The 23,303-nt window shown below is 45.4% G+C and overlaps 1 protein-coding gene across 1 annotated transcript in view; it reads right to left on the reverse strand.

The window, feature by feature from the left end:
* The window catches only part of LOC129845388 (tyrosine-protein kinase Tec-like), a gene marked incomplete at its 5' end in the record, with an annotated part of 33,632 nt that extends 10,961 nt beyond the window's left edge, over positions 1-22,671 (reverse strand). The window contains 7 exons of the mRNA XM_055913299.1: positions 598-769; positions 9,552-9,623; positions 10,042-10,175; positions 10,386-10,465; positions 11,603-11,657; positions 21,625-21,690; positions 22,442-22,671. Of these exons, the coding sequence (XP_055769274.1) occupies positions 598-769; positions 9,552-9,623; positions 10,042-10,175; positions 10,386-10,465; positions 11,603-11,657; positions 21,625-21,690; positions 22,442-22,671 (809 nt within the window). The remainder of the gene's footprint in view (positions 1-597; positions 770-9,551; positions 9,624-10,041; positions 10,176-10,385; positions 10,466-11,602; positions 11,658-21,624; positions 21,691-22,441) is intronic.
* Positions 22,672-23,303: the final 632 nt, after the last annotated feature.

Genomic DNA, 23,303 nt, shown 5'->3' on the forward strand with positions numbered 1-23,303 from the left:
GTCAGCCCGTGTGTCCATCCATCTATTCGTCTATCGATGTGTTCTGTCTGTCAGCCCGTGTGTCCATCCATCTATTCGTCTATCGATGTGTGCTGTCTGTCAGCCCGTGTGTGTGTGTCCATCCATCTATTCGTCTATCGATGTGTTCTGTCTGTCAGCCCGTGTGTCCATCCATCTATTCATCTATCGATGTGTGCTGTCTGTCAGCCTGTGTGTGTCCATCCATCTATTCGTCTATCGATGTGTGCTGTCTGTCAGCCCGTGTGTGTCCATCCATCTATTCGTCTATCGATGTGTTCTGTCTGTCAGCCCGTGTGTGTCCATCCATCTATTCGTCTATCGATGTGTGCTGTCTGTCAGCCCATGTGTGATGTATTCTACTCACATCATAACCTTGGCTTCCTCTATGAAGTCCTGTGTGTGATGTATTCTACTCACATCATAACCTTGGCTTCCTCTATGAAGTCCTGTGTGTGATGTATTCTACTCACATCATAACCTTGGCTTCCTCTATGAAGTCCTGTGTGTGATGTATTCTACTCACATCATAACCTTGGCTTCCTCTATGAAGTCCTGTGTGTGATGTATTCTACTCACATCATAACCTTGGCTTCCTCTATGAAGTCCTCTTCGTACATGGCTCCCTCTCTGATAGCCTTGATGGCTACCTTGTGCTGAGCTCTCCATTTCCCCAGCCGCACCACCCCAAACTGACCACTACCCAGCTCCTTCATGAAGGTCAGCTCACAAGGGTTGATCTCCCACTTCTCTGTATGGAGTAGAGTAGAGCAGGGTAGAGCAGGGTAGAGTAGGGTAGAGTAGGGTAGAGTAGGGTAGAGTAGGGTAGAGCAGAGCAGAGTAGGGTAGAGTAGGGTAGAGTAGGATAGAGCAGAGTAGGGTAGAGTAGAGCAGAGTAGGGTAGAGCAGAGTAGGGTAGAGCAGAGTAGGGTAGAGTAGAGTAGAGCAGAGTAGGGTAGAGTAGGGTAGGGTAGGGTAGAGTATTGTAGAGTAGAGTAGAGTAGAGTAGAGTAGAGCAGAGCAGAGTAGAGTAGGGTAGAGTAGGGTAGAGCAGAGTAGGGTAGAGAAGAGTAGGGTAGAGTATTGTAGAGTATTGTAGAGTAGAGTATTGTAGAGTAGAGTAGAGCAGAGTAGGGTAGAGCAGAGTAGGGTAGAGCAGAGTAGAGTAGAGTATTGTAGAGTAGAGTAGAGCAGAGTAGAGTTGGGTAGAGCAGAGTAGAGTTGGGTAGAGCAGAGTAGAGTTGGGTAGAGCAGAGTAGAGTTGGGTAGAGCAGAGTAGAGTTGGGTAGAGCAGAGTAGGGTAGGGTAGAGTAGAGTAGGGTGGAGTATTGTAGAGTAGAGTAGAGTATTGTTGAGTATGGTAGGGTAGAGTAGAGTAGAGTAGGGTAGAGCAGAGTAGGGTAGAGCAGAGTAGGGTAGGGTAGAGTAGAGTAGGGTGGAGTATTGTAGAGTAGAGTAGAGTATTGTTGAGTATGGTAGGGTAGAGTAGAGTAGAGTAGGGTAGAGCAGAGTAGGGTAGAGCAGAGTAGGGTCGGGTAGAGTAGAGTAGAGTAGGGTGGAGTAGAGTAGGGTGGAGTATTGTAGAGTAGAGTATTGTGGAGTAGGGTAGGGTAGAGTAGAGTAGAGTATTGTTGAGTAGGGCAGGGTAGAGTAGAGTAGAGTATTGTTGAGTGGAGTTGGGCGGAGTAGAGTAGAGTAGAATAGAGTTGGGTAGGGTAGAGTAGAGTTGGGTAGAGTAGGGTAGAGTAGAGTAGAGCAGGGTAGAGTAGAACAGGGTAGAGTAGAGTAGAACAGGGTAGAGTGGAACAGGGTAGAGAAGAGTAGAACAGGGTAGAGTAGAACAGGGTAGAGTAGAGTAGAACAGGGTAGAGTAGAGTAGAACAGGGTAGAGTAGAGTAGAACAGGGTAGAGTAGAACAGGGTAGAGTAGAACAGGGTAGAGTAGAACAGGGTAGAGTAGAACAGGGTAGAGTAGAGTAGAGTAGAACAGGGTAGAGTAGAATAGAACAGGGTAGAGTAGAATAGAACAGGGTAGAGTAGAGTAGAACAGGGTAGGGTAGAGTAGAGTAGAGTAGAACAGGGTAGAGTAGAACAGGGTAGAGTAGAGTAGAACAGGGTAGAGAAGAACAGGGTAGAGTAGAACAGAGTAGAACAGGGTAGAGTAGAGTAGAACAGTGTAGAGTAGAGTAGAACAGTATCGAGTAGAGTAGAACAGTATCGAGTAGAGTAGAACAGTATCGAGTAGAGTAGAACAGGGTAGAGTAGAACAGGGTAGAGTAGAACAGGGTAGAGTAGAACAGGGTAGAGTAGAACAGGGTAGAGTAGAACAGGGTAGAGTAAAACAGGGTAGAGTAAAACAGGGTAGAGTAAAACAGGGTAGAGTAAAACAGGGTAGAGTAAAACAGGGTAGAGTAAAACAGGGTAGAGTAAAACAGGGTAGAGTAAAACAGGGTAGAGTAGAACAGGGTAGAGTAGAACAGGGTAGAGTAGAACAGGGTAGAGTAAAACAGGGTAGAGTAAAACAGGGTAGAGTAAAACAGGGTAGAGTAAAACAGGGTAGAGTAAAACAGGGTAGAGTAAAACAGGGTAGAGTAAAACAGGGTAGAGTAGAGCAGAACAGGGTAGAGTAGAACAGGGTAGAGAAGAGTAGAACAGGGTAGAGTAGTGTGGTGTAGAACAGGGTAGAGTAGAACAGGGTAGAGTGAAACAGGGTAGAGTAAAACAGGGTAGAGTAGAGTAGAACAGGGTAGAGTAGAGTAGAATAGGGTAGAGTAGAGTAGAATAGGGTAGAGTAGAGTAGAACAGAGTAGAGTAGAACAGAGTAGAGTAGAACAGAGTAGAGTAGAGTAGAACAGGGTAGAGTAGAGTAGAACAGGGTAGAGTAGAGTAGAACAGGGTAGAGTAGAGCAGAACAGGGTAGAGTAGAGCAGAACAGGGTAGAGTAGAGTAGAACAGGGTAGAGTAGAGTAGAACAGGGTAGAGTAGAACAGGGTAGAGTAGAACAGGGTAGAGTAGAGTAGAACAGGGTAGAGTAGAGTAGAACAGGTTAGAGTAGAGTAGAACAGGTTAGAGTAGAGTAGAACAGGTTAGAGTAGAGTAGAACAGGTTAGAGTAGAGTAGAATGGGGTAGAGTAGAACAGGGTAGAGTAGAACAGGGTAGAGTAGAACAGGGTAGAGTAGAACAGGGTAAGGTAGAACAGGGTAGAGTGGAGTAGAACAAGGTAGAGAAGAGTAGAACAGGGTAGAGAAGAACAGGGTAGAGAAGAACAGGGTAGAGTAGAACAGGGTAGAGTAGAGTAGAACAGGGTAGAACAGGGTAGAGTAGAGTAGGGTAGAGTTGAACAGGGTAGAGTAGAGTAGAACAGGGTAGAGTAGAGTAGAACGGAGTAGTGTAGAACGGAGTAGAGTAGTGTAGAACAGGGTAGAGTAGAGTAGGGTAGAGTAGAACAGGGTAGAGTAGAACAGGGTAGAGTAGAGTAGAACAGGGTAGAGTAGAGTAGGGTAGAGTTGAACAGGGTAGAGTAGAGTAGAACAGGGTAGAGTAGGGTAGAGTTGAACAGGGTAGAGTAGAGTAGAACAGGGTAGAATAGAGTAGAGTAGAACGGAGTAGTGTAGAACGGAGTAGTAGTGTAGAACAGAGTAGAGCAGAGTAGTGTAGAACGGAGTAGAGTAGAACAGGGTAGAGTACAACAGAACAGAGTAGAGTAGAGTAGTGTAGAACGGAGTAGAGTAGAACGGAGTAGAGTAGTGTAGAACAGGGTAGAGTAGAACAGGGTAGAGTAGAACAGGGTAGAGTAGAACAGGGTAGAGTAGAACAGGGTAGAGTAGAACAGGGTAGAGTAGAACAGGGTAGAGTAGAACAGGGTGGAGTAGAACAGGGTGGAGTAGTGTAGAACGGAGTAGAGTAGTGTAGAACAGGGTAGAACAGGGTAGAGTAGAGTAGAACAGGGTAGAGTAGAGTAGAACAGGGTAGAGTAGAGTAGAACAGAGTAGAGTAGAGTAGAACAGAGTAGAGTAGAGTAGAACAGAGTAGAGTAGAGTAGAACAGAGTAGAGTAGAACAGAGTAGAACAGAGTAGAACAGAGTAGAGTAGAACAGAGTAGAGTAGAACAGAGTAGAGTAGAACAGAGTAGAGTAGAACAGAGTAGAGTAGAACAGAGTAGAGTAGAACAGGGTAGAGTAGAGTAGAACAGGGTAGAGTAGAGTAGAACAGGGTAGAGTAGAGTAGAACAGAGTAGAGTAGAGTAGAACAGAGTAGAGTAGAGTAGAACAGAGTAGAGTAGAACAGAGTAGAACAGAGTAGAACAGAGTAGAACAGAGTAGAGTAGAACAGAGTAGAGTAGAACAGAGTAGAGTAGAACAGAGTAGAGTAGAACAGAGTAGAGTAGAACAGGGTAGAGTAGAGTAGAACAGGGTAGAGTAGAGTAGAACAGGGTAGAGTAGAGTAGAACAGGGTAGAGTAGAGTAGAACAGGGTAGAGTAGAGTAGAACAGAGTAGAGTAGAACAGAGTAGAGTAGAGTAGAACAGAGTAGAACAGGGTAGAGTAGAACAGGGTAGAGTAGAGTAGAACAGAGTAGAGTAGAACAGGGTAGAGTAGAGTAGAACAGAGTAGAGTAGAGTAGAACAGAGTAGAACAGGGTAGAGTAGAACAGAGTAGAGTAGAACAGTGTAGAGTAGAGTAGAACAGAGTAGAGTAGAACAGGGTAGAGTAGAGTAGAACAGGGTAGAACAGAGTAGAGTAGAACAGGGTAGAGTAGAGTAGAACAGGGTAGAACAGGGTAGAGTAGAACAGGGTAGAGTAGAACAGGGTAGAGTAGAACAGGGTAGAGTAGAACAGGGTAGAGTAGAACAGGGTAGAGTAGAACAGGGTAGAGTAAAACAGGGTAGAGTAAAACAGGGTAGAGTAAAACAGGGTAGAGTAAAACAGGGTAGGGTAAAACAGGGTAGAGTAGAGCAGAACAGGGTAGAGTAGAACAGGGTAGAGAAGAGTAGAACAGGGTAGAGTAGTGTGGTGTAGAACAGGGTAGAGTAGAACAGGGTAGAGTAAAACAGGGTAGAGTAAAACAGGGTAGAGTAAAACAGGGTAGAGTAGAGTAGAATAGGGTAGAGTAGAGTAGAATAGGGTAGAGTAGAGTAGAACAGAGTAGAGTAGAACAGAGTAGAGTAGAACAGGGTAGAGTAGAGTAGAACAGGGTAGAGTAGAGTAGAACAGGGTAGAGTAGAGTAGAACAGGGTAGAGTAGAGTAGAACAGGGTAGAGTAGAGTAGAACAGGGTAGAGTAGAGCAGAACAGGGTAGAGTAGAGCAGAACAGGGTAGAGTAGAGCAGAACAGGGTAGAGTAGAGCAGAACAGGGTAGAGTAGAACAGGGTAGAGTAGAACAGGGTAGAGTAGAACAGGGTAGAGTAGAGTAGAACAGGTTAGAGTAGAGTAGAACAGGTTAGAGTAGAGTAGAACAGGTTAGAGTAGAGTAGAATGGGGTAGAGTAGAACAGGGTAGAGTAGAACAGGGTAGAGTAGAACAGGGTAGAGTAGAACAGGGTAGAGTAGAACAGGGTAGAGTAGAACAGGGTAAGGTAGAACAGGGTAGAGTAGAGTAGAACAAGGTAGAGAAGAGTAGAACAGGGTAGAGTAGAGTAGAACAGGGTAGAGTAGAACAGGGTAGAGTAGAGTAGAACAGGGTAGAACAGGGTAGAGTAGAGTAGGGTAGAGTTGAACAGGGTAGAGTAGAGTAGAACAGGGTAGAGTAGAGTAGAACGGAGTAGTGTAGAACGGAGTAGAGTAGTGTAGAACAGGGTAGAGTAGAGTAGGGTAGAGTAGAACAGGGTAGAGTAGAACAGGGTAGAGTAGAGTAGAACAGGGTAGAGTAGAGTAGGGTAGAGTTGAACAGGGTAGAGTAGAGTAGAACAGGGTAGAGTAGGGTAGAGTTGAACAGGGTAGAGTAGAGTAGAACAGGGTAGAATAGAGTAGAGTAGAACGGAGTAGTGTAGAACGGAGTAGTAGTGTAGAACAGAGTAGAGCAGAGTAGTGTAGAACGGAGTAGAGTAGAACAGGGTAGAGTACAACAGGGTAGAGTAGAACAGGGTAGAGTAGAACAGGGTAGAGTAGAACAGGGTAGAGTAGAACAGGGTGGAGTAGAACAGGGTGGAGTAGAACAGGGTGGAGTAGTGTAGAACGGAGTAGAGTAGTGTAGAACAGGGTAGAACAGGGTAGAGTAGGGTAGAACAGGGTAGAGTAGAGTAGAACAGGGTAGAGTAGAACAGGGTAGAGTAGAACAGGGTAGAGTAGAACAGGGTAGAGTAGAACAGGGTAGAGTAGAGTAGAACAGGGTAGAGTAGAGTAGAACAGAGTAGAGTAGAGTAGAACAGAGTAGAGTAGAGTAGAACAGAGTAGAACAGAGTAGAACAGAGTAGAGTAGAACAGAGTAGAGTAGAGTAGAGTAGAACAGAGTAGAGTAGAACAGAGTAGAGTAGAACAGAGTAGAGTAGAACAGTGTAGAGTAGAGTAGAACAGGGTAGAGTAGAGTAGAACAGGGTAGAGTAGAGTAGAACAGAACAGAGTAGAGTAGAACAGAGTAGAGTAGAACAGAGTAGAGTAGAGTAGAACAGAGTAGAGTAGAACAGAGTAGAGTAGAGTAGAACAGAGTAGAACAGGGTAGAGTAGAACAGGGTAGAGTAGAACAGAGTAGAGTAGAGTAGAACAGAGTAGAGTAGAACAGGGTAGAGTAGAGTAGAACAGAGTAGAGTAGAGTAGAACAGAGTAGAACAGGGTAGAGTAGAACAGAGTAGAGTAGAACAGTGTAGAGTAGAGTAGAACAGAGTAGAGTAGAACAGAGTAGAGTAGAACAGAGTAGAGTAGAACAGGGTAGAGTAGAACAGGGTAGAGTAGAGTAGAACAGGGTAGAGTAGAGTAGAACAGGGTAGAACAGGGTAGAGTAGAACAGGGTAGAGTAGAACAGGGTAGAGTAGAACAGGGTAGAGTAGAGTAGAACAGGGCAGAGTAGAGTAGAACAGGGTAGAGTAGTGTAGAACAGGGTAGAGTACAACAGGGTAGAGTAGAGTACAACAGGGTAGAGTAGAGTAGAACAGAGTAGTGTAGAACAGGGTAGAGTAGTGTAGAACAGGGTAGAGTAGTGTAGAACAGGGTAGAGTAGAACAGGGTAGAGTAGTGTAGAACAGGGTAGAGTACAACAGGGTAGAGTAGAGTAGAACAGGGTAAAGTAGAGTAATGTAGAACAGGGTAGAGTCATGTAGAACAGGGTAGAGTAGAACAGAGTAGAACAGGGTAGAGTAGAACAGAGTAGAGTAGAACAGAGTAGAGTAGAGTAGAACAGGGTAGAGTAGAACAGAGTAGAGTAGAACAGGGTAGAGTAGAGTAGAACAGGGTAGAGTAGAGTAGAACAGAGTAGAGTAGAGTAGAACAGAGTAGAGTAGAGTAGAACAGAGTAGAGTAGAGTAGAACAGAGTAGAGTAGAGTAGAACAGAGTAGAGTAGAACAGAGTAGAGTAGAGTAGAACAGGTTAGAGTAGAGTAGAACAGAGTAGAGTAGAGTAGAACAGCGTAGAGTAGAACAGAGTAGAGTAGAACAGAGTAGAGTAGAACAGAGTAGAACAGGGTAGAGTAGAACAGAGTAGAGTAGAACAGGGTAGAGTAGAGTAGAACAGAGTAGAGTAGAACAGTGTAGAGTAGAGTAGAACAGTGTAGAGTAGAGTAGAACAGGGTAGATTAGAGTAGAACAGGGTAGAGTAGAGTAGAACAGAGTAGAGTAGAGTAGAACAGAGTAGAGTAGAGTAGAACAGGGTAGAGTAGAACAGGGTAGAGTAGAACAGGGTAGAGTAGAGTAGAACAGAGTAGAGTAGTGTAGAACAGGGTAGAGTAGAACAGGGTAGAGTAGAGTAGAACAGGGCAGAGTAGTGTAGAACAGCGTAGAGTAGAGTAGAACAGGGCAGAGTAGAACAGGGCAGAGTAGAACAGGGCAGAGTAGAACAGGGCAGAGTAGAACAGGGCAGAGTAGAACAGGGCAGAGTAGAACAGGGCAGAGTAGAGTAGAACAGGGCAGAGTAGTGTAGAACAGGGTAGAGTAGAACAGGGTAGAGTAGAGTAGAACAGGGTAGAGTAGAGTAGAACAGTGTAGAGTAGAGTAGAACAGTGTAGAACAGGGTAGAGTAGAGTAGTGTAGAACCGGGTAGAGTAGAGTAGAACAGGGCAGAGTAGAACAGGGTAGAGTAGAGTAGAACAGAGTAGAGTAGAGTAGAACAGGGTAGAGTATTGTAGAACAGGGTAGAGTAATGTAGAACAGGGTAGAGTAGAACAGAGTAGAACAGGGTAGAGTAGAACAGAGTAGAGTAGAACAGAGTAGAGTAGAGTAGAACAGGGTAAAGTAGAGTAATGTAGAACAGGGTAGAGTCATGTAGAACAGGGTAGAGTAGAACAGGGTAGAGTATTGTAGAACAGGGTAGAGTAATGTAGAACAGGGTAGAGTAGAACAGAGTAGAACAGAGTAGTGTAGAACAGAGTAGAGTAGAACAGGGTAGAGTAGAGTAGAACAGGGTAGAGTAGAGTAGAACAGGGTAGAGTAGAGTAGAACAGGGCAGAGTAGAGTAGAACAGGGTAGAGTAGAGTAGAACAGGGCAAAGTAGAGTAGAACAGGGTAGAGTAGAACAGGGTAGAGTAGAACAGGGTAGAGTAGAACAGGGTAGAGTAGAACAGGGTAGAGTAGAACAGGGTAGAGTAGAGTAGAACAGGGTAGAGTAGAGTAGAACAGGGTAGAGTAGAACAGAACAGGGTAGAGTAGAACAGGGTAGAGTAGAGTAGAACAGGGTAGAGTAGAACAGGGTAGAGTAGAACAGGGTAGAGTAGAACAGGGTAGAGTAGAACAGGGTAGAGTAGAACAGGGTAGAGTAGAACAGGGCAAAGTAGAGTAGAACAGGGCAGAGTAGAGTAGAACAGGGCAGAGTAGAGTAGAACAGGGCAAAGTAGAGTAGAACAGGGTAGAGTAGAACAGGGTAGAGTAGAACAGGGTAGAGTAGAACAGGGTAGAGTAGAACAGGGTAGAGTAGAACAGGGTAGAATAGAACAGGGTAGAGTAGAGTAGAACAGGGTAGAGTAGAGTAGAACAGGGTAGAGTAGAACAGGGTAGAGTAGAACAGGGTAGAGTAGAACAGGGTAGAGTAGAACAGGGTAGAGTAGAACAGGGTAGAGTAGAGTAGAACAGGGTAGAGTAGAGTAGAACAGGGTAGAGTAGAGTAGAACAGGGTAGAGTAGAGTAGAACAGGGTAGAGTAGAGTAGAACAGGGTAGAGTAGAGTAGAACAGGGTAGAGTAGAGTAGAACAGGGTAGAGTAGAGTAGAACAGGGTAGAGTAGAGTAGAACAGGGTAGAGTAGAGTAGAACAGGGTAGAGTAGAGTAGAACAGGGTAGAGTAGAGTAGAACAGGGTAGAGTAGAGTAGAACAGGGTAGAGTAGAGTAGAACAGGGTAGAGTAGAACAGGGTAGAGTAGAACAGGGTAGAGTAGAACAGGGTAGAGTAGAATCTCACCGTAGCTAAAGCCTGCTGTGGATGGAGCCAATCTCTCCTTTCCTACTGGATACCTCAACCTGGCTACCAGACCTGAGAGAGGAGAGAGGAGAAAAGGGTGAGAGAGGTGAGAAGGGGGAGAGAAAGAGGAGGCGCGAGAGAAAGAGGAAGGGCGAGAGAAAGAAGAGGCGAGAGAGGAGAGAAGGGCGAGAGAGGAGAGAAGGGCGAGAGAGGAGAGAAGGGCGAGAGAGGAGAGAAGGGCGAGAGAGGCGAGAAGGGCGAGAGGAGAGGAGAAAAAGAGCGAGAGAGGAGAGGAGAAAAAGGGCGAAAGCGAGAGCGAGAGAGACTTTGGCAATGTTAACATACGTTTGCCATGCCAATACAGAGCCTTGAATTGAAGTGAAAGTGTGTGGATCCCTTGGTACATGTGAATACATGTTGATTGTGTGTGTGTGTGTGTGTGTGTGTGTGTGTGTGTGTGTGTGTGTGTGTGTGTGTGTGTGTACTCTACCTGCAGCGTTGTGGTTGTGGTACTCTATGAGGTCAGGTATCAAGGTGAACAGGTGTTTTTCAGCCAGGTAGAACTGTCTGGGGCAGCCTGAGGTCTCCTTGATGTGGTAATGTCTGATCGCTGCACCTCCCTCCCTGTGACGTTCACACAACATTTATGCAACGTTCCAATGATCCAAACTTTAAACAATGTTTAACCGACACAAGAATTGAAACATGCTGACCGAATAGAACATTTAAACAACGTTATAAACTAGAACCATGAAAAACAGCCCCAGACCATTATTCCTCCTACACCAAACTTTACAGTCGGCACTAAACTAAGGAACCCCTTTGATGCGTTACCCTGCTGACTTGGTGTACAGGGAGACGGTGTAGGTCCCTGGCTTACTGGAGTCTCTTACCATGAACCCGCCCTCTTTATCCTGTACAGGGAGACAGAGTTACACACACACTACACAGTACACACACACACTACACAGTACACACACACACTACACAGTACACACAACCACTACACACAACCACTACACACACACTACATAGTACACACAACCACTACATAGTACACACAACCACTACACAGTACACACAACCACTACACAGTACACACAACCACTACACAGTACACACAACCACTACACAGTACACACAACCACTACACAGTACACACAACCACTACACACAACCACTACACACAACCACTACACACACACACTACACTACACAGTACACACACACACACTACACAGTACACACACACACACTACACAGTACACACACAACACAGACAGTACACACACAACACAGACAGTACACACACAACACAGACAGTACACACACTACACACACTACACAGACAGTACACACACTACATAGACACACACACACACTACATAGACACACACACACACACACACACACACACACACACACACACACACACACACACACACTACAGACAGTACACATACAACACAGACAGTACACACACTACATAGACACACACACACTACAGATAGTACACATACAACACAGACAGTACACACACTACATAGACACACACTACAGATAGTACACATACAACACAGACAGTACACACACTACATAGACACACACACACTACAGATAGTACACATACAACACAGACAGTACACACACTACATAGACACACACACACACTACAGATAGTACACATACAACACAGACAGTACATACACTACATAGACACACACACACTACAGATAGTACACATACAACACAGACAGTACACACACTACATAGACACACACACACTACAGATAGTACACATACAACACAGACAGTACACACACTACATAGACACACACACACTACAGATAGTACACATACAACACAGACAGTACACACACTACATAGACACACACACACTACAGATAGTACACATACAACACAGACAGTACACACACTACATAGACACACACACACTACAGATAGTACACATACAACACAGACAGTACACACACTACATAGACACACACACACACTACAGACAACACACACACACATTTCTGTTTACTCGCCTCTGTCCTCAGTAGTTCCTCAGCTTTGTTCCGGTTGACATGTTTACTGTACCAGCTGAAACACACCAATCCATTAGTTCCACTGCAATATAACACTTAAAGCCAGACTCACTAAATTCAAAATAAAATCTCAAAATGTATTAAATTGTATAATATACACTAAAAAAACAGCCAATAGTTTGTGGACACTTGATCGTCGAACATCTCATTCCAAAATCATGGCATTAATATGGAGTTGGTCCCCCCCCCCTTTGCTGCTATAACAGCCTCCACTCTTCTGGGAAGTCATTAATATGGAGTTGGTCCCCCCCTTTAATGCTATAACAGCCTCCACTCTTCAGGGCAGTCATTAATATGGAGGTCCCCCCCCCCCCTTTGCTGCTATAACAGCCTCCACTCTTTAGGGCAGTCATTAATATGGAGTTGGTCCCCCCCCCCCCCTTTGCTGCTATAACAGCCTCCACTCTTCTGGGAAGTCATTAATATGGAGTTGGTCCTCCCCTTTGCTGCTATAACAGCCTCCACTCTTCTGGGAAGGCATTAATATGGAGTTGGTCCCTCCTTTGCTGCTATAACAGCCTCCACTCTTCAGGGAAGGCATTAATATGGAGTTGGTCCCTCCTTTGCTGCTATAACAGCCTCCACTCTTCTGGGAAGGCTTTAATATGGAGTTGGCCCCCCCTTTGCTGCTATAACAGCCTCCACTCTTCAGGGAAGTCATTAATATGGAGTTGGACCCCCCTTTGCTGCTATAACAGCCTCCACTCTTCTGGGAAGTCATTAATATGGAGTTGGTCCCCCACTTTGCTGCTATAACAGCCTCCACTCTTCTGGGAAGGCATTAATATGGAGTTGGACCCCCCTTTGCTGCTATAACAGCCTCCACTCTTCTGGGAAGGCATTAATATGGAGTTGGACCCCCCTTTGCTGCTATAACAGCCTCCACTCTTCTGGGAAGGCATTAATATGGAGTTGGTCCCCCCCTTTGCTGCTATAACAGCCTCCACTCTTCTGGGAAGTCATTAATATGGAGTTGGTCCCTCCTTTGCTGCTATAACAGCCTCCACTCTTCTGGGAAGTCATTAATATGGAGTTGGTCCCCCCCCCCCTTTGCTGCTATAACAGCCTCCACTCTTCTGGGAAGTCATTAATATGGAGTTGGTCCTCCCCTTTGCTGCTATAACAGCCTCCACTCTTCTGGGAAGGCATTAATATGGAGTTGGTCCCTCCTTTGCTGCTATAACAGCCTCCACTCTTCAGGGAAGGCATTAATATGGAGTTGGTCCCTCCTTTGCTGCTATAACAGCCTCCACTCTTCTGGGAAGTCATTAATATGGAGTTGGTCCCCCCTTTGCTGCTATAACAGCCTCCACTCTTCTGGGAAGTCATTAATATGGAGTTGGTCCTCCCCTTTGCTGCTATAACAGCCTCCACTCTTCAGGGCAGTCATTAATATGGAGGTCCCCCCCCCCCCGCTTTGCTGCTATAACAGCCTCCACTCTTCTGGGAAGGCATTAATATGGAGTTGGACCCCCCTTTAATGCTATAACAGCCTCCACTCTTCTGGGAAGGCATTAATATAGAGTTGGTCCCCCCTTTGCTGCTATACCAGCCTCCACTCTTCTGGGAAGTCATTAATATGGAGTTGGACCCCCCCCTTTGCTGCTATAACAGCCTCCACTCTTCTGGGAAGTCATTAATATGGAGTTGGTCCCTCCTTTGCTGCTATAACAGCCTCCACTCTTCTGGGAAGTCATTAATATGGAGCTGGTCCCTCCTTTGCTGCTATAACAGCCTCCACTCTTCTGGGAAGTCATTAATATGGAGTTGGTCCCCCCCCCTTTGCTGCTATAACAGCCTCCACTCTTCTGGGAAGGCATTAATATGGAGTTGGTCCCTCCTTTGCTGCTATAACAGCCTCCACTCTTCTGGGAAGTCATTAATATGGAGCTGGTCCCTCCTTTGCTGCTATAACAGCCTCCACTCTTCTGGGAAGTCATTAATATGGAGTTGGCCCCCCCCCCCCCTTTGCTGCTATAACAGCCTCCACTCTTCTGGGAAGTCATTAATATGGAGTTGGTCCTCCCCTTTGCTGCTATAACAGCCTCCACTCTTCTGGGAAGGCATTAATATGGAGTTGGTCCCTCCTTTGCTGCTTTAAATAACAGCCTCCACTCTTCAGGGAAGGCATTAATATGGAGTTGGTCCCTCCTTTGCTGCTATAACAGCCTCCACTCTTCTGGGAAGTCATTAATATGGAGTTGGTCCCCCCTTTGCTGCTATAACAGCCTCCACTCTTCTGGGAAGTCATTAATATGGAGTTGGTCCTCCCCTTTGCTGCTATAACAGCCTCCACTCTTCTGGGAAGGCTTTAATATGGAGTTGGTCCCCCCCTTTGCTGCTATAACAGCCTCCACTCTTCAGGGAAGTCATTAATATGGAGTTGGACCCCCCTTTGCTGCTATAACAGCCTCCACTCTTCTGGGAAGGCATTAATATGGAGTTGGACCCCCCTTTGCTGCTATAACAGCCTCCACTCTTCTGGGAAGGCATTAATATGGAGTTGGACCCCCCTTTGCTGCTATAACAGCCTCCACTCTTCTGGGAAGTCATTAATATGGAGTTGGACCCCCCTTTGCTGCTATAACAGCCTCCACTCTTCAGGGAAGTCATTAATATGGAGTTGGTTCCCCTTTGCTGCTATAACAGCCTCCACTCTTCTGGGAAGGCATTAATATGGAGTTGGTCCCCCCCCTTTGCTGCTATAACAGCCTCCACTCTTCTGGGAAGGCATTAATACGGAGTTGGTCTCCCCCCTTTGCTGCTATAACAGCCTCCACTCTTCTGGGAAGTCATTAATATGGAGTTGGTCCCCCCTTTGCTGCTATAACAGCCTCCAGTCTTCTGGGAAGGCATTAATATGGAGTTGCCCCCTCCCCCCTTTGCTGCTATAACAGCCTCCACTCTTCAGGGAAGTCATTAATATGGAGTTGGTCCCCCTTTGCTGCTATAACAGCCTCCACTCTTCAGGGAAGTCATTAATATGGAGTTGGTTCCCCTTTGCTGCTATAACAGCCTCCACTCTTCTGGGAAGGCATTAATATGGAGTTGGTCCCCCCCCTTTGCTGCTATAACAGCCTCCACTCTTCTGGGAAGGCATTAATACGGAGTTGGTCTCCCCCCTTTGCTGCTATAACAGCCTCCACTCTTCTGGGAAGTCATTAATATGGAGTTGGTCCCCCCTTTGCTGCTATAACAGCCTCCAGTCTTCTGGGAAGGCATTAATATGGAGTTGCCCCCTCCCCCCTTTGCTGCTATAACAGCCTCCACTCTTCAGGGAAGTCATTAATATGGAGTTGGTCCCCCTTTGCTGCTATAACAGCCTCCACTCTTCTGGGAAGGCATTAATATGGAGTTGGTCCCCCTTTGCTGCTATAACAGCCTCCACTCTTCAGGGAAGGCTTTAATATGGAGTTGGACCCCCCTTTGCTGCTATAACAGCCTCCACTCTTCAGGGAAGTCATTAATATGGAGTTGGACCCCCCTTTGCTGCTATAACAGCCTCCACTCTTCTGGGAAGGCATTAATATGGAGTTGGACCCCCCTTTGCTGCTAAAACAGCCTCCACTCTTCTGGGAAGGCATTCCACTAGATGTTGGAACATTGCTGTGGGGACTTGCTTCCATTCAGCCACAAGAGCATTAGTGAGGTTGGGCCCTGATGTTAGGCGATTAGGCCCGTCTCGCAGTCGGCGTTCCATTTCAGCCCAAAGGTGACCAGTCAAGTTCTTCCACACCGATCTCGACAAACCATTTCTGTATGGACCTCGCTTTGTGCACAGGGGCATTGTCATGCTGAAACAGGGAAGAGCCTTCCCCAAACTGTTGCCACAAAGTTGGAAGCACAGAATCTTCTAGAATGTCATTGTATGCTGTAGTGTTAAGATTTCTCTTCACTGGAACTAAGGGGCCCGAACCATGAAAAACAGCCCCAGACCATTATTCCTCCTACACCAAACTTTACAGTTGGCACTATGCATTGGGGCAGGTAGTGTTTCCCTGGCATCCGCAAAACCCAGATTTGTCCCATCGGACTGCCAGATGGTGAAGCGCGATTCATTACTGCAGAGAACACGTTTCCACTGAGTCCAATGGTGGCGAGCTTTACACCACTCCAGCCGAGGCTTGGCATTGCCCATGGTGATCTTAGGCTTGTGTGCGGCTGCTCTGCCATGGAAACTCATTTCATGAAGATCCCGACTAACAGTTATTGTGCTGACGTTGCTTCCAGAGGCAGTTTGGAACTCGGTTGTGAGTGTTGCAACCGACAGAGAGAGCATTTTTAAGCGCTTCAGCACTAAGCGGTCCTGTTCTGCGGGCTTGTGTGGTCTACCACTTCGCGTCTGAGCCGTTGTTGCTCCTAGATGTTTCCACTTTATGATAACAGCACGTACAGTGGACCGGGGCAGCTCCAGCAGGGTAGAAATTTGACAAACTGACTTTTTGGAAAGGTGGTATCCTATGACGGTGCCACATTGAAAATCACTGATCTCTTCAGTAAGGTCATTCTACTTCTAATGTTTTCCTGTGGAGATTGCATGGCTGGGTGCTCGATTTTAAAAAACACCTGCCAGCAACGGATGTGGCAGAAAGAGCCAAATACACTAATTTGAAGGGGTGTCCATTTACACTATATATATATATATATATATATATATATATATATATATATATATATATATATATATATATATATATATATATATATATATATATATATATATATATATATATATATACACACACACTGTAACAAATACATTGTCTTTGTAATGTGGTTAACCTTAAAAATCTAAAATAGAGAGTGCCCTTAGATCGTGGGAAAAGTCCGCACTTGACCATTGACGCTTGAATTGTAAGTGCAACGGTCAAGTTCGGCCGTTCGAGCTGTCATGTGACCGAATGCTGCACACAACACATTCACGAGTCAGTACGGAGAAGTTTTGATTCCTGCCTCAAAGGGAATACCCAGCCATCTCCCTCAGAGCATTACAACTCATGGTAACCTTCGCCAGCTCATATTTCTGTGAAGCTGGATTCAGCAGTGCTATCGTCTGCATTAAAACCAAATATCAATCCAGGTACCATGCGACAGCAGATGAGATGAGATGCACACTATTGACCACACCCCCCTGACTTTGAGAAGCTTCGACGCAACACCCATCTCATTAGTGGTGGTGAGATATTGGTGCTTTCAAGACCAAATGGGATCTATGGGGGAAAAAACTAGGTCAAATCACAAAGTATAAAATAATAAAATAAGTGTCATTTAGCTGACAAACGCATGTGGCAATGGTTCTATTGGCTTCTGGCTCTCCGCCTGTCTGTCTAGATCTTTTTTTTAGGATGTAGTCCGCCATAAAACCCACAGAAGAAGAAGGCAGGGCATTCGTCACGCACTACTAGTGCCAGGATCATGCCGCTTTTCAAGGAGCGGTACACTAATCCGGACGCTTATAAAGAAATCCCGCTATGCCCTCAGACGAACCATCAAACAAGCAAAAGCGTCAATACAGGATTAAGATTTAATCCTACTACACCGGGCTCTGACGCTCGTCGGATGTGGCAGGGATTGAAAACTGTTACGGACTACAAAGGGAAACCCAGCCGCGAGCTGCCCAGTGACGCAAGCCTTTTATGCTCGAGGCAAGCGACACTGACGGCCTACCGAGGAACAGTGGGTTAACTGCCTTGCTCATTGGCAGAATGACAGATTTTTACCTTGTTGAATCCCCGAGCTGACAAGCTAAAAATCTGTCGTTCTGCCCCTGAACAAGGCAGTTAACCCACTGTTCCTAGGTCATCATTGTAAATAAGAATTAGTTCTTAACTGACTTGCCTAGTTAAATAAAGGTTAAATAAAAACATTTAAAAAATAAAGCATGCATGACAGCACTAGCTGTTCTGGACAACAGTGATAACGCTCTCGGCAGCCGATGTGAGCAAGACCTTTTAAACAGGTCAACATTCACAAGGCCAGACGGATTACCAGGACGAATACTCAAAGCATGAGCGAACCACCTGGCAAGTGTCTTCACTGACATTTTCACCCTCTCCCTGACCGAGTCTGTAATACCTACATGTTTCAAGCCGACCACCATAGTCCCTGTGCCCAAGGAAGCGAAGGTAACCTGCCTAAATGATTACCGACCCGTAGCACTCACGTCTGTAGCCATGAAATGCTTTGAAAGGCTGGTCATGGCTCACATCAACACCATTATCCCAGCAACCCTAGACCCACTTGAATTTGCATACAGCACCAACAGATCATGTCATCTCCATTGCACTCCACACTGCCCTTTCCCACCTGGACAAAATAACACCTATGTGAGAATGGTATTCAATGACTACAGCTCAGCGTTCAACACCATAGTGCCCACAAAGCTCATCACTAAGGTAAGGACCCTGGGACTAAACACCTCCCTCTGCAACTGGATCCTGGACTTCCTGACGGGCCGCCCTCAGGTGGTAAGGGTAGGCAACAACACGTCTGCAATGCTGATTCTCAACACTGGGGCCCCTCAGGGGTGTGTAGTTAGTCCCCTCCTGTACTCCTGTTCACCTACGACTGTGTGGCCAACATGACTCCAACACCATCATTAAGTTTGCTGACGACACAAGAGTGGTAGGCCTGATCACCGACAACGATGAGACGGCCTATAGGGAGGAAGTCAGAGACCTGACAACGATGAGACAGCCTATAGGGAGGAGGTCAGAGACCTGCAGTGTGGTGCCAGGACAACAACCTCTCCCTCAATGTGAGCAAGATAAAGGAGCTGATCGTGGACAACAGGAAAAGGCGGGCCGAACATGACCCAATTAACATTGACGGGGCTGTAGTGGAACGGGTCGAGAGTTTCAAGTTCCTTGGTGTCCACATCACAAACTATCATAGTCCAAACACACCACAGCAGTTGTTAAGAGGGCACGACAACACCTTTTCCACCTCAGGAGACTGAAAAGACTTGGCATGGGTCCCAGATCCTCAAAACGTTCTAGAGCTGCACCATCGAGAGCATCCTGCCCGGTTGCATCACCGCCTGGTATAGCAACAGCTCGGCATCTGACCGTAAGGCGCTACAGAGTGTTGTGCGTACGGCCCAGTACATCATATTTTCTTAACTCTTTCTTGAACTGCATTGTTGGTTAAAGGGCTTGTAAGTAAGCATTTCACAGTAAGGTCTAAACATGTTGTATTCGGTGCACGTGACAAATTAAGTTTGATTTGAAACCGGTGGTGTAGCTTACTATAGCCCCCCCCCCCCCCCCCCACAAAAAAAAATTGTGCACTCAGCCTGGTCTCATAGACCAAATGTAACATAGTAAATGTAAATTCAGGACAATCAAATTAGTATGGTATGTTACGTCTGTAATGGTTACATAAGACAGATTATTACTTAAGGCAAACATAGAAGTAGGGTGATTGGTCGGGGTGGATGGGTAGGCGTATAACGTCAACGTCTAGCAATCCAAAAAAGTTGAGAATTCGAATCTCATCACCGACAACTTTAACGTTTTAGCTGATTAGAAAATGTTCTACTACTTTTTAGCTACATAGCATGTAAGCTAGCCCTTCCCCTAACCTAGCCCAGCTAACGTTAGCTAGCCCTTCCCCTAACCTAGCCCAGCTAACGTTAGCTAGCCCTTCCCCTAACCTAGCCCAGCTAACGTTAGCTAGCCCTTCCCCTAACCTAGCCTAGCTAACGTTAGCTAGCCCTTCCCCTAACCTAGCCTAGCTAACGTTAGCTAGCCCTTCCCCTAACCTAGCCTAGCTAACGTTAGCTAACCCTTCCCCTAACCTAGCCCAGCTAACGTTAGCTAACCCTTCCCCTAACCTAGCCCAGCTAACGTTAGTCACCTAGCTAGAATTCGTAACATATAAGTTTACCAAATTCGTCACAGTGCGTTTTTCAAATTCGTAGCATATAATACGAATTGTAATTCGTAATATATCATACGTAAATGAGTGATGAACGTCTAGCAACCTAAAGGTTGCGAGTTCGAATCTCAGCACCGACAACTTTAGCATCGTAGCAACTTTTCAATGACATACTACTTGTTTAGCTACTTTGCAACTACTTAGCTTAAATGGTTTAGCTAAAAGGGATAGGGGAAGGGGTTAGCTTACATGCTAACTCCTAAATTTAACCCTAACCCCAAGCCTAGCTAACGTTAGCCAGCTAACTAAAGTTAGCCACCTAGCTAGAATTTGTTCAAATTTGTAACATATTGTACATTTTTCATGTACAATATTGTAATTCGTAATATATCATACGAAATGGATGATGGACATAACACCACACTAATGCTCTGAGACCAGGTTGACTTATTTGCAAACTTTAATGGAATCGTTAGCTGGCTAATTGTTTACGTTTGTTTATCCCATGTGTAACTCTGTGTTGTTTGTGTCGTACTGCTTTGCTTTATCTTGGCCAGGTCACAATTGTAAATGAGAACTTGTTCTCAACTGGCCTGCCTGGTTAACTTCTCTAGGATAGGGGGCAGCATTTTCACGTTTGGATGAAAAGCATACCCAAATTCAACTGCCAGCTACTCATCCCCAGACGATAAGATATGCATATTATAGATTTGGATAGAAAACACTCTGAAGTTTCTAAAACTGTTTGAATCATGTCTGTGAGTATAACAGAACTTATTTAGCAGGCGAAACCCCGAGGACAAACCATTCAGATTTTTTTTTTTTTTTAGGTCACTCTCTTTTCAATGAGGTTTCATTGGGAATCCAGATTTCTTAATTCACCTTCTTGCAGTTCCTACCGCTTCCACTGGATGTCAACAGTCTTTAGAAAATGGTTGAGGTTTTTTCCTTTGTGTAATGAAGAAGTACGGCCATCTTGAAGTGTACTGTTAGAGGCGCGTGACCAGAAAGCTAGCTACAGTTTGTTTTAATCCTGTATTTAACACAGGTCATCTCGTCTTCAATTTTATCGATTATTTACGTAAAAAAATACCTAAAGTTGTATTACAAAAGTAGTTTGAAATGTTTTGGCAAAGTTTACAGGTAACTTTTGAGATATTTTGTAGTCACGTTGCACAAGTTGGAACCGGTGTTTTTCTGGATCAAACGCGCCAAATAAATGGACATTTTGAATATATATTGACGGAATTAATTGAACAAAAAGGACCATTTGTGATGTTTATGGGACATATTGGAGTGCCAACAACAGAAGCTCGGTAAGGCATGAATTATATTTTTATTTCTGCGTTTTGTGTCGCGCCTGCAGGGTTGAAATATGCTTCTCTCTCTTTGTTTACAATAGTGCTATCCTTAGATAATAGCATCGTTTGCTTTCGCTGAAAAGCCTATTTGAAATCTGACATGTTGGCTGGATTCACAACAAGTGTAGCTTTCATTTCAGTGTAATGCATGTGTGATTTCATGAAAGTTTGATTTTTATAGTAATTTATTTGAATTTGGCACTCTGCATTTTTACTGGCTTTTGGCCAAGTGGGACGTTAGCGTCCCACATATCCCAGAGAAGTTAAATAAAGGTGAAATAAAATGTAAAAAAAATTGCTGGCCGCTAGACTATCTAAATTTAGTAATCATGATTGAATTACCGACCGGGGGACCCCTTTAAATTTCAGTCTCACTCAGATAAATTAAAATCTGCAAACATTTCTCTCCATCCTATGGCAAAATGAGGAGAATTTTAGGAAATTAGTTATAAAATTGCTAAATGTTCTCTTCGCCCACTGGCAAAATATGTATAATTGCATGAAAGGAACTCTAAAAAAAGAGGGGGGGGATACTAAAATGTTTTGCTCGCAATGTTGGTGGTGATGGTTATTAAAGTTTTCATTTAAAAAAAGGGTTAAGGTTAGGGTTAGGGTTAGGGTAAGGGTATGGACGTCCCAAGGATCCCTCTTAGCATCGACCGTTGTGCTGATGTAAAAGAGACTGAACGTTCTAACGGTGTTTCTGTACCACGTTCTACTCACGCATACTGTTCCAGGTTCCCCAGTTTTTTATCTGTCACGTAGTTGCTGGGGATGTAGCCCTCCTTCCTGCATTTCAACAAACAAACAAACAAACAAAACAAACAAACAAACTCAATATTAGCGAGGCCAGCCATAGAAGAAGAAACGACAAAGATGTGCAATGTGAGAGTCTAAAAAAGACAAAGATTATACACCAGGGGCCAAGCTACAGTGAGATTATACACCAGGGGCCAAGCTACAGTGAGATTATACACCAGGGGCCAAGCTACAGTGAGATTATACACCAGGGGCCAAGCTACAGTGAGATTATACACCAGGGGCCAAGCTACAGTGAGAGATTATATACCAGGGGCCAAACTACAGTGAGAGATTATATACCAGGGGCCAAACTACAGTGAGATTATACCCCAGGGGCCAAGCTACAGTGAGATTATACCCCAGGGGCCAAGCTACAGTGAGATTATACACCAGGGGCCAAGCTACAGTGAGATTATACACCAGGGGCCAAGCTACAGTGAGATTATACACCAGGGGCCAAGCTACAGTGAGATTATACACCAGGGGCCAAGCTACAATGAGATTAGACACCAGGGGCCAAGCTACAATGAGATTAGACACCAGGGGCCAAGCTACAGTGAGATTATACACCAGGGGCCAAGCTACAGTGAGATTATACACCAGGGGCCAAGTAACAGTGAGATTATACACCAGGGGCCAAGTAACAGTGAGATTATACACCAGGGGCCAAGCTACAGTGAGATTATACACCAGGGGCCAAGCTACAGTAAGCACAGGCCCACATACACACCGTACTGACCCGTATATGTTGCGGGCCTTGTACCAGTTGATGTCACATTTCTCCAGTATGACGTATTCTCCTCCCTTGGTCATAGTCAGGTCATGTGGTTCAGGACCGTAGAAGTCATACAGAGCTATCACAACCTCCTCGACACCACTACCATCATCGTGACTGTGGACGGGAGGGGGGGGAGGGGGAGGGGGAGGCCGACGAGACTGGAGGAGCAATGAGAATGAAGGAGGACGAAGGGAGGGACAAAGGGAGGGACAAAGGGAGGGACAAAGGGAGGATCAAAGGGAGGATCAAAGGGAGGATCAAAGGGAGGGTCAAAGGGAGGGTCAAAGGGAGGGTCAAAGGGAGGGTCAAAGGGAGGGACAAAGGGAGAGACAAAGGGAGAGACAAAGGGAGGGTCAAAGGGAGGGTCAAAGGGAGGGACAAAGGGAGAGACAAAGGGAGAGACAAAGGGAGAGACAAAGGGAGAGACAAAGGGAGAGACAAAGGGAGAGACAAAGGGAGAGACAAAGGGAGAGACAAAGGGAGAGACAAAGGGAGAGACAAAGGGAGAGACAAAGGGAGAGACAAAGGGAGAGACAAAGGGAGAGACAAAGGGAGGGTCAAAGGGAGGGTCAAAGGGAGAGACAAAGGGAGGGAAAAAGGGAGGGAAAAAGGGAGGGTCAAAGGGAGAGACAAAGGGAGAGACAAAGGGAGAGACAAAGGGAGGGAAAAAGGGAGGAGAGAAGGGATGAAGGGACGAAAAAGGACATTTGTTAACTTTGTTCTGTTTCTGTTGTATCCAGCTTGTCTGGTTGCTAGGGTACGACTCATTTTTGTTATAGCTTACTATTTGTCGAGTAATATTACAACAGAAATTCTAGAAGGC

The sequence above is a fragment of the Salvelinus fontinalis genome, unplaced genomic scaffold, assembly GCF_029448725.1.
Source record: "Salvelinus fontinalis isolate EN_2023a unplaced genomic scaffold, ASM2944872v1 scaffold_0286, whole genome shotgun sequence".
In the NCBI taxonomy this organism is placed as follows: Eukaryota; Metazoa; Chordata; class Actinopteri; order Salmoniformes; family Salmonidae; genus Salvelinus; species Salvelinus fontinalis.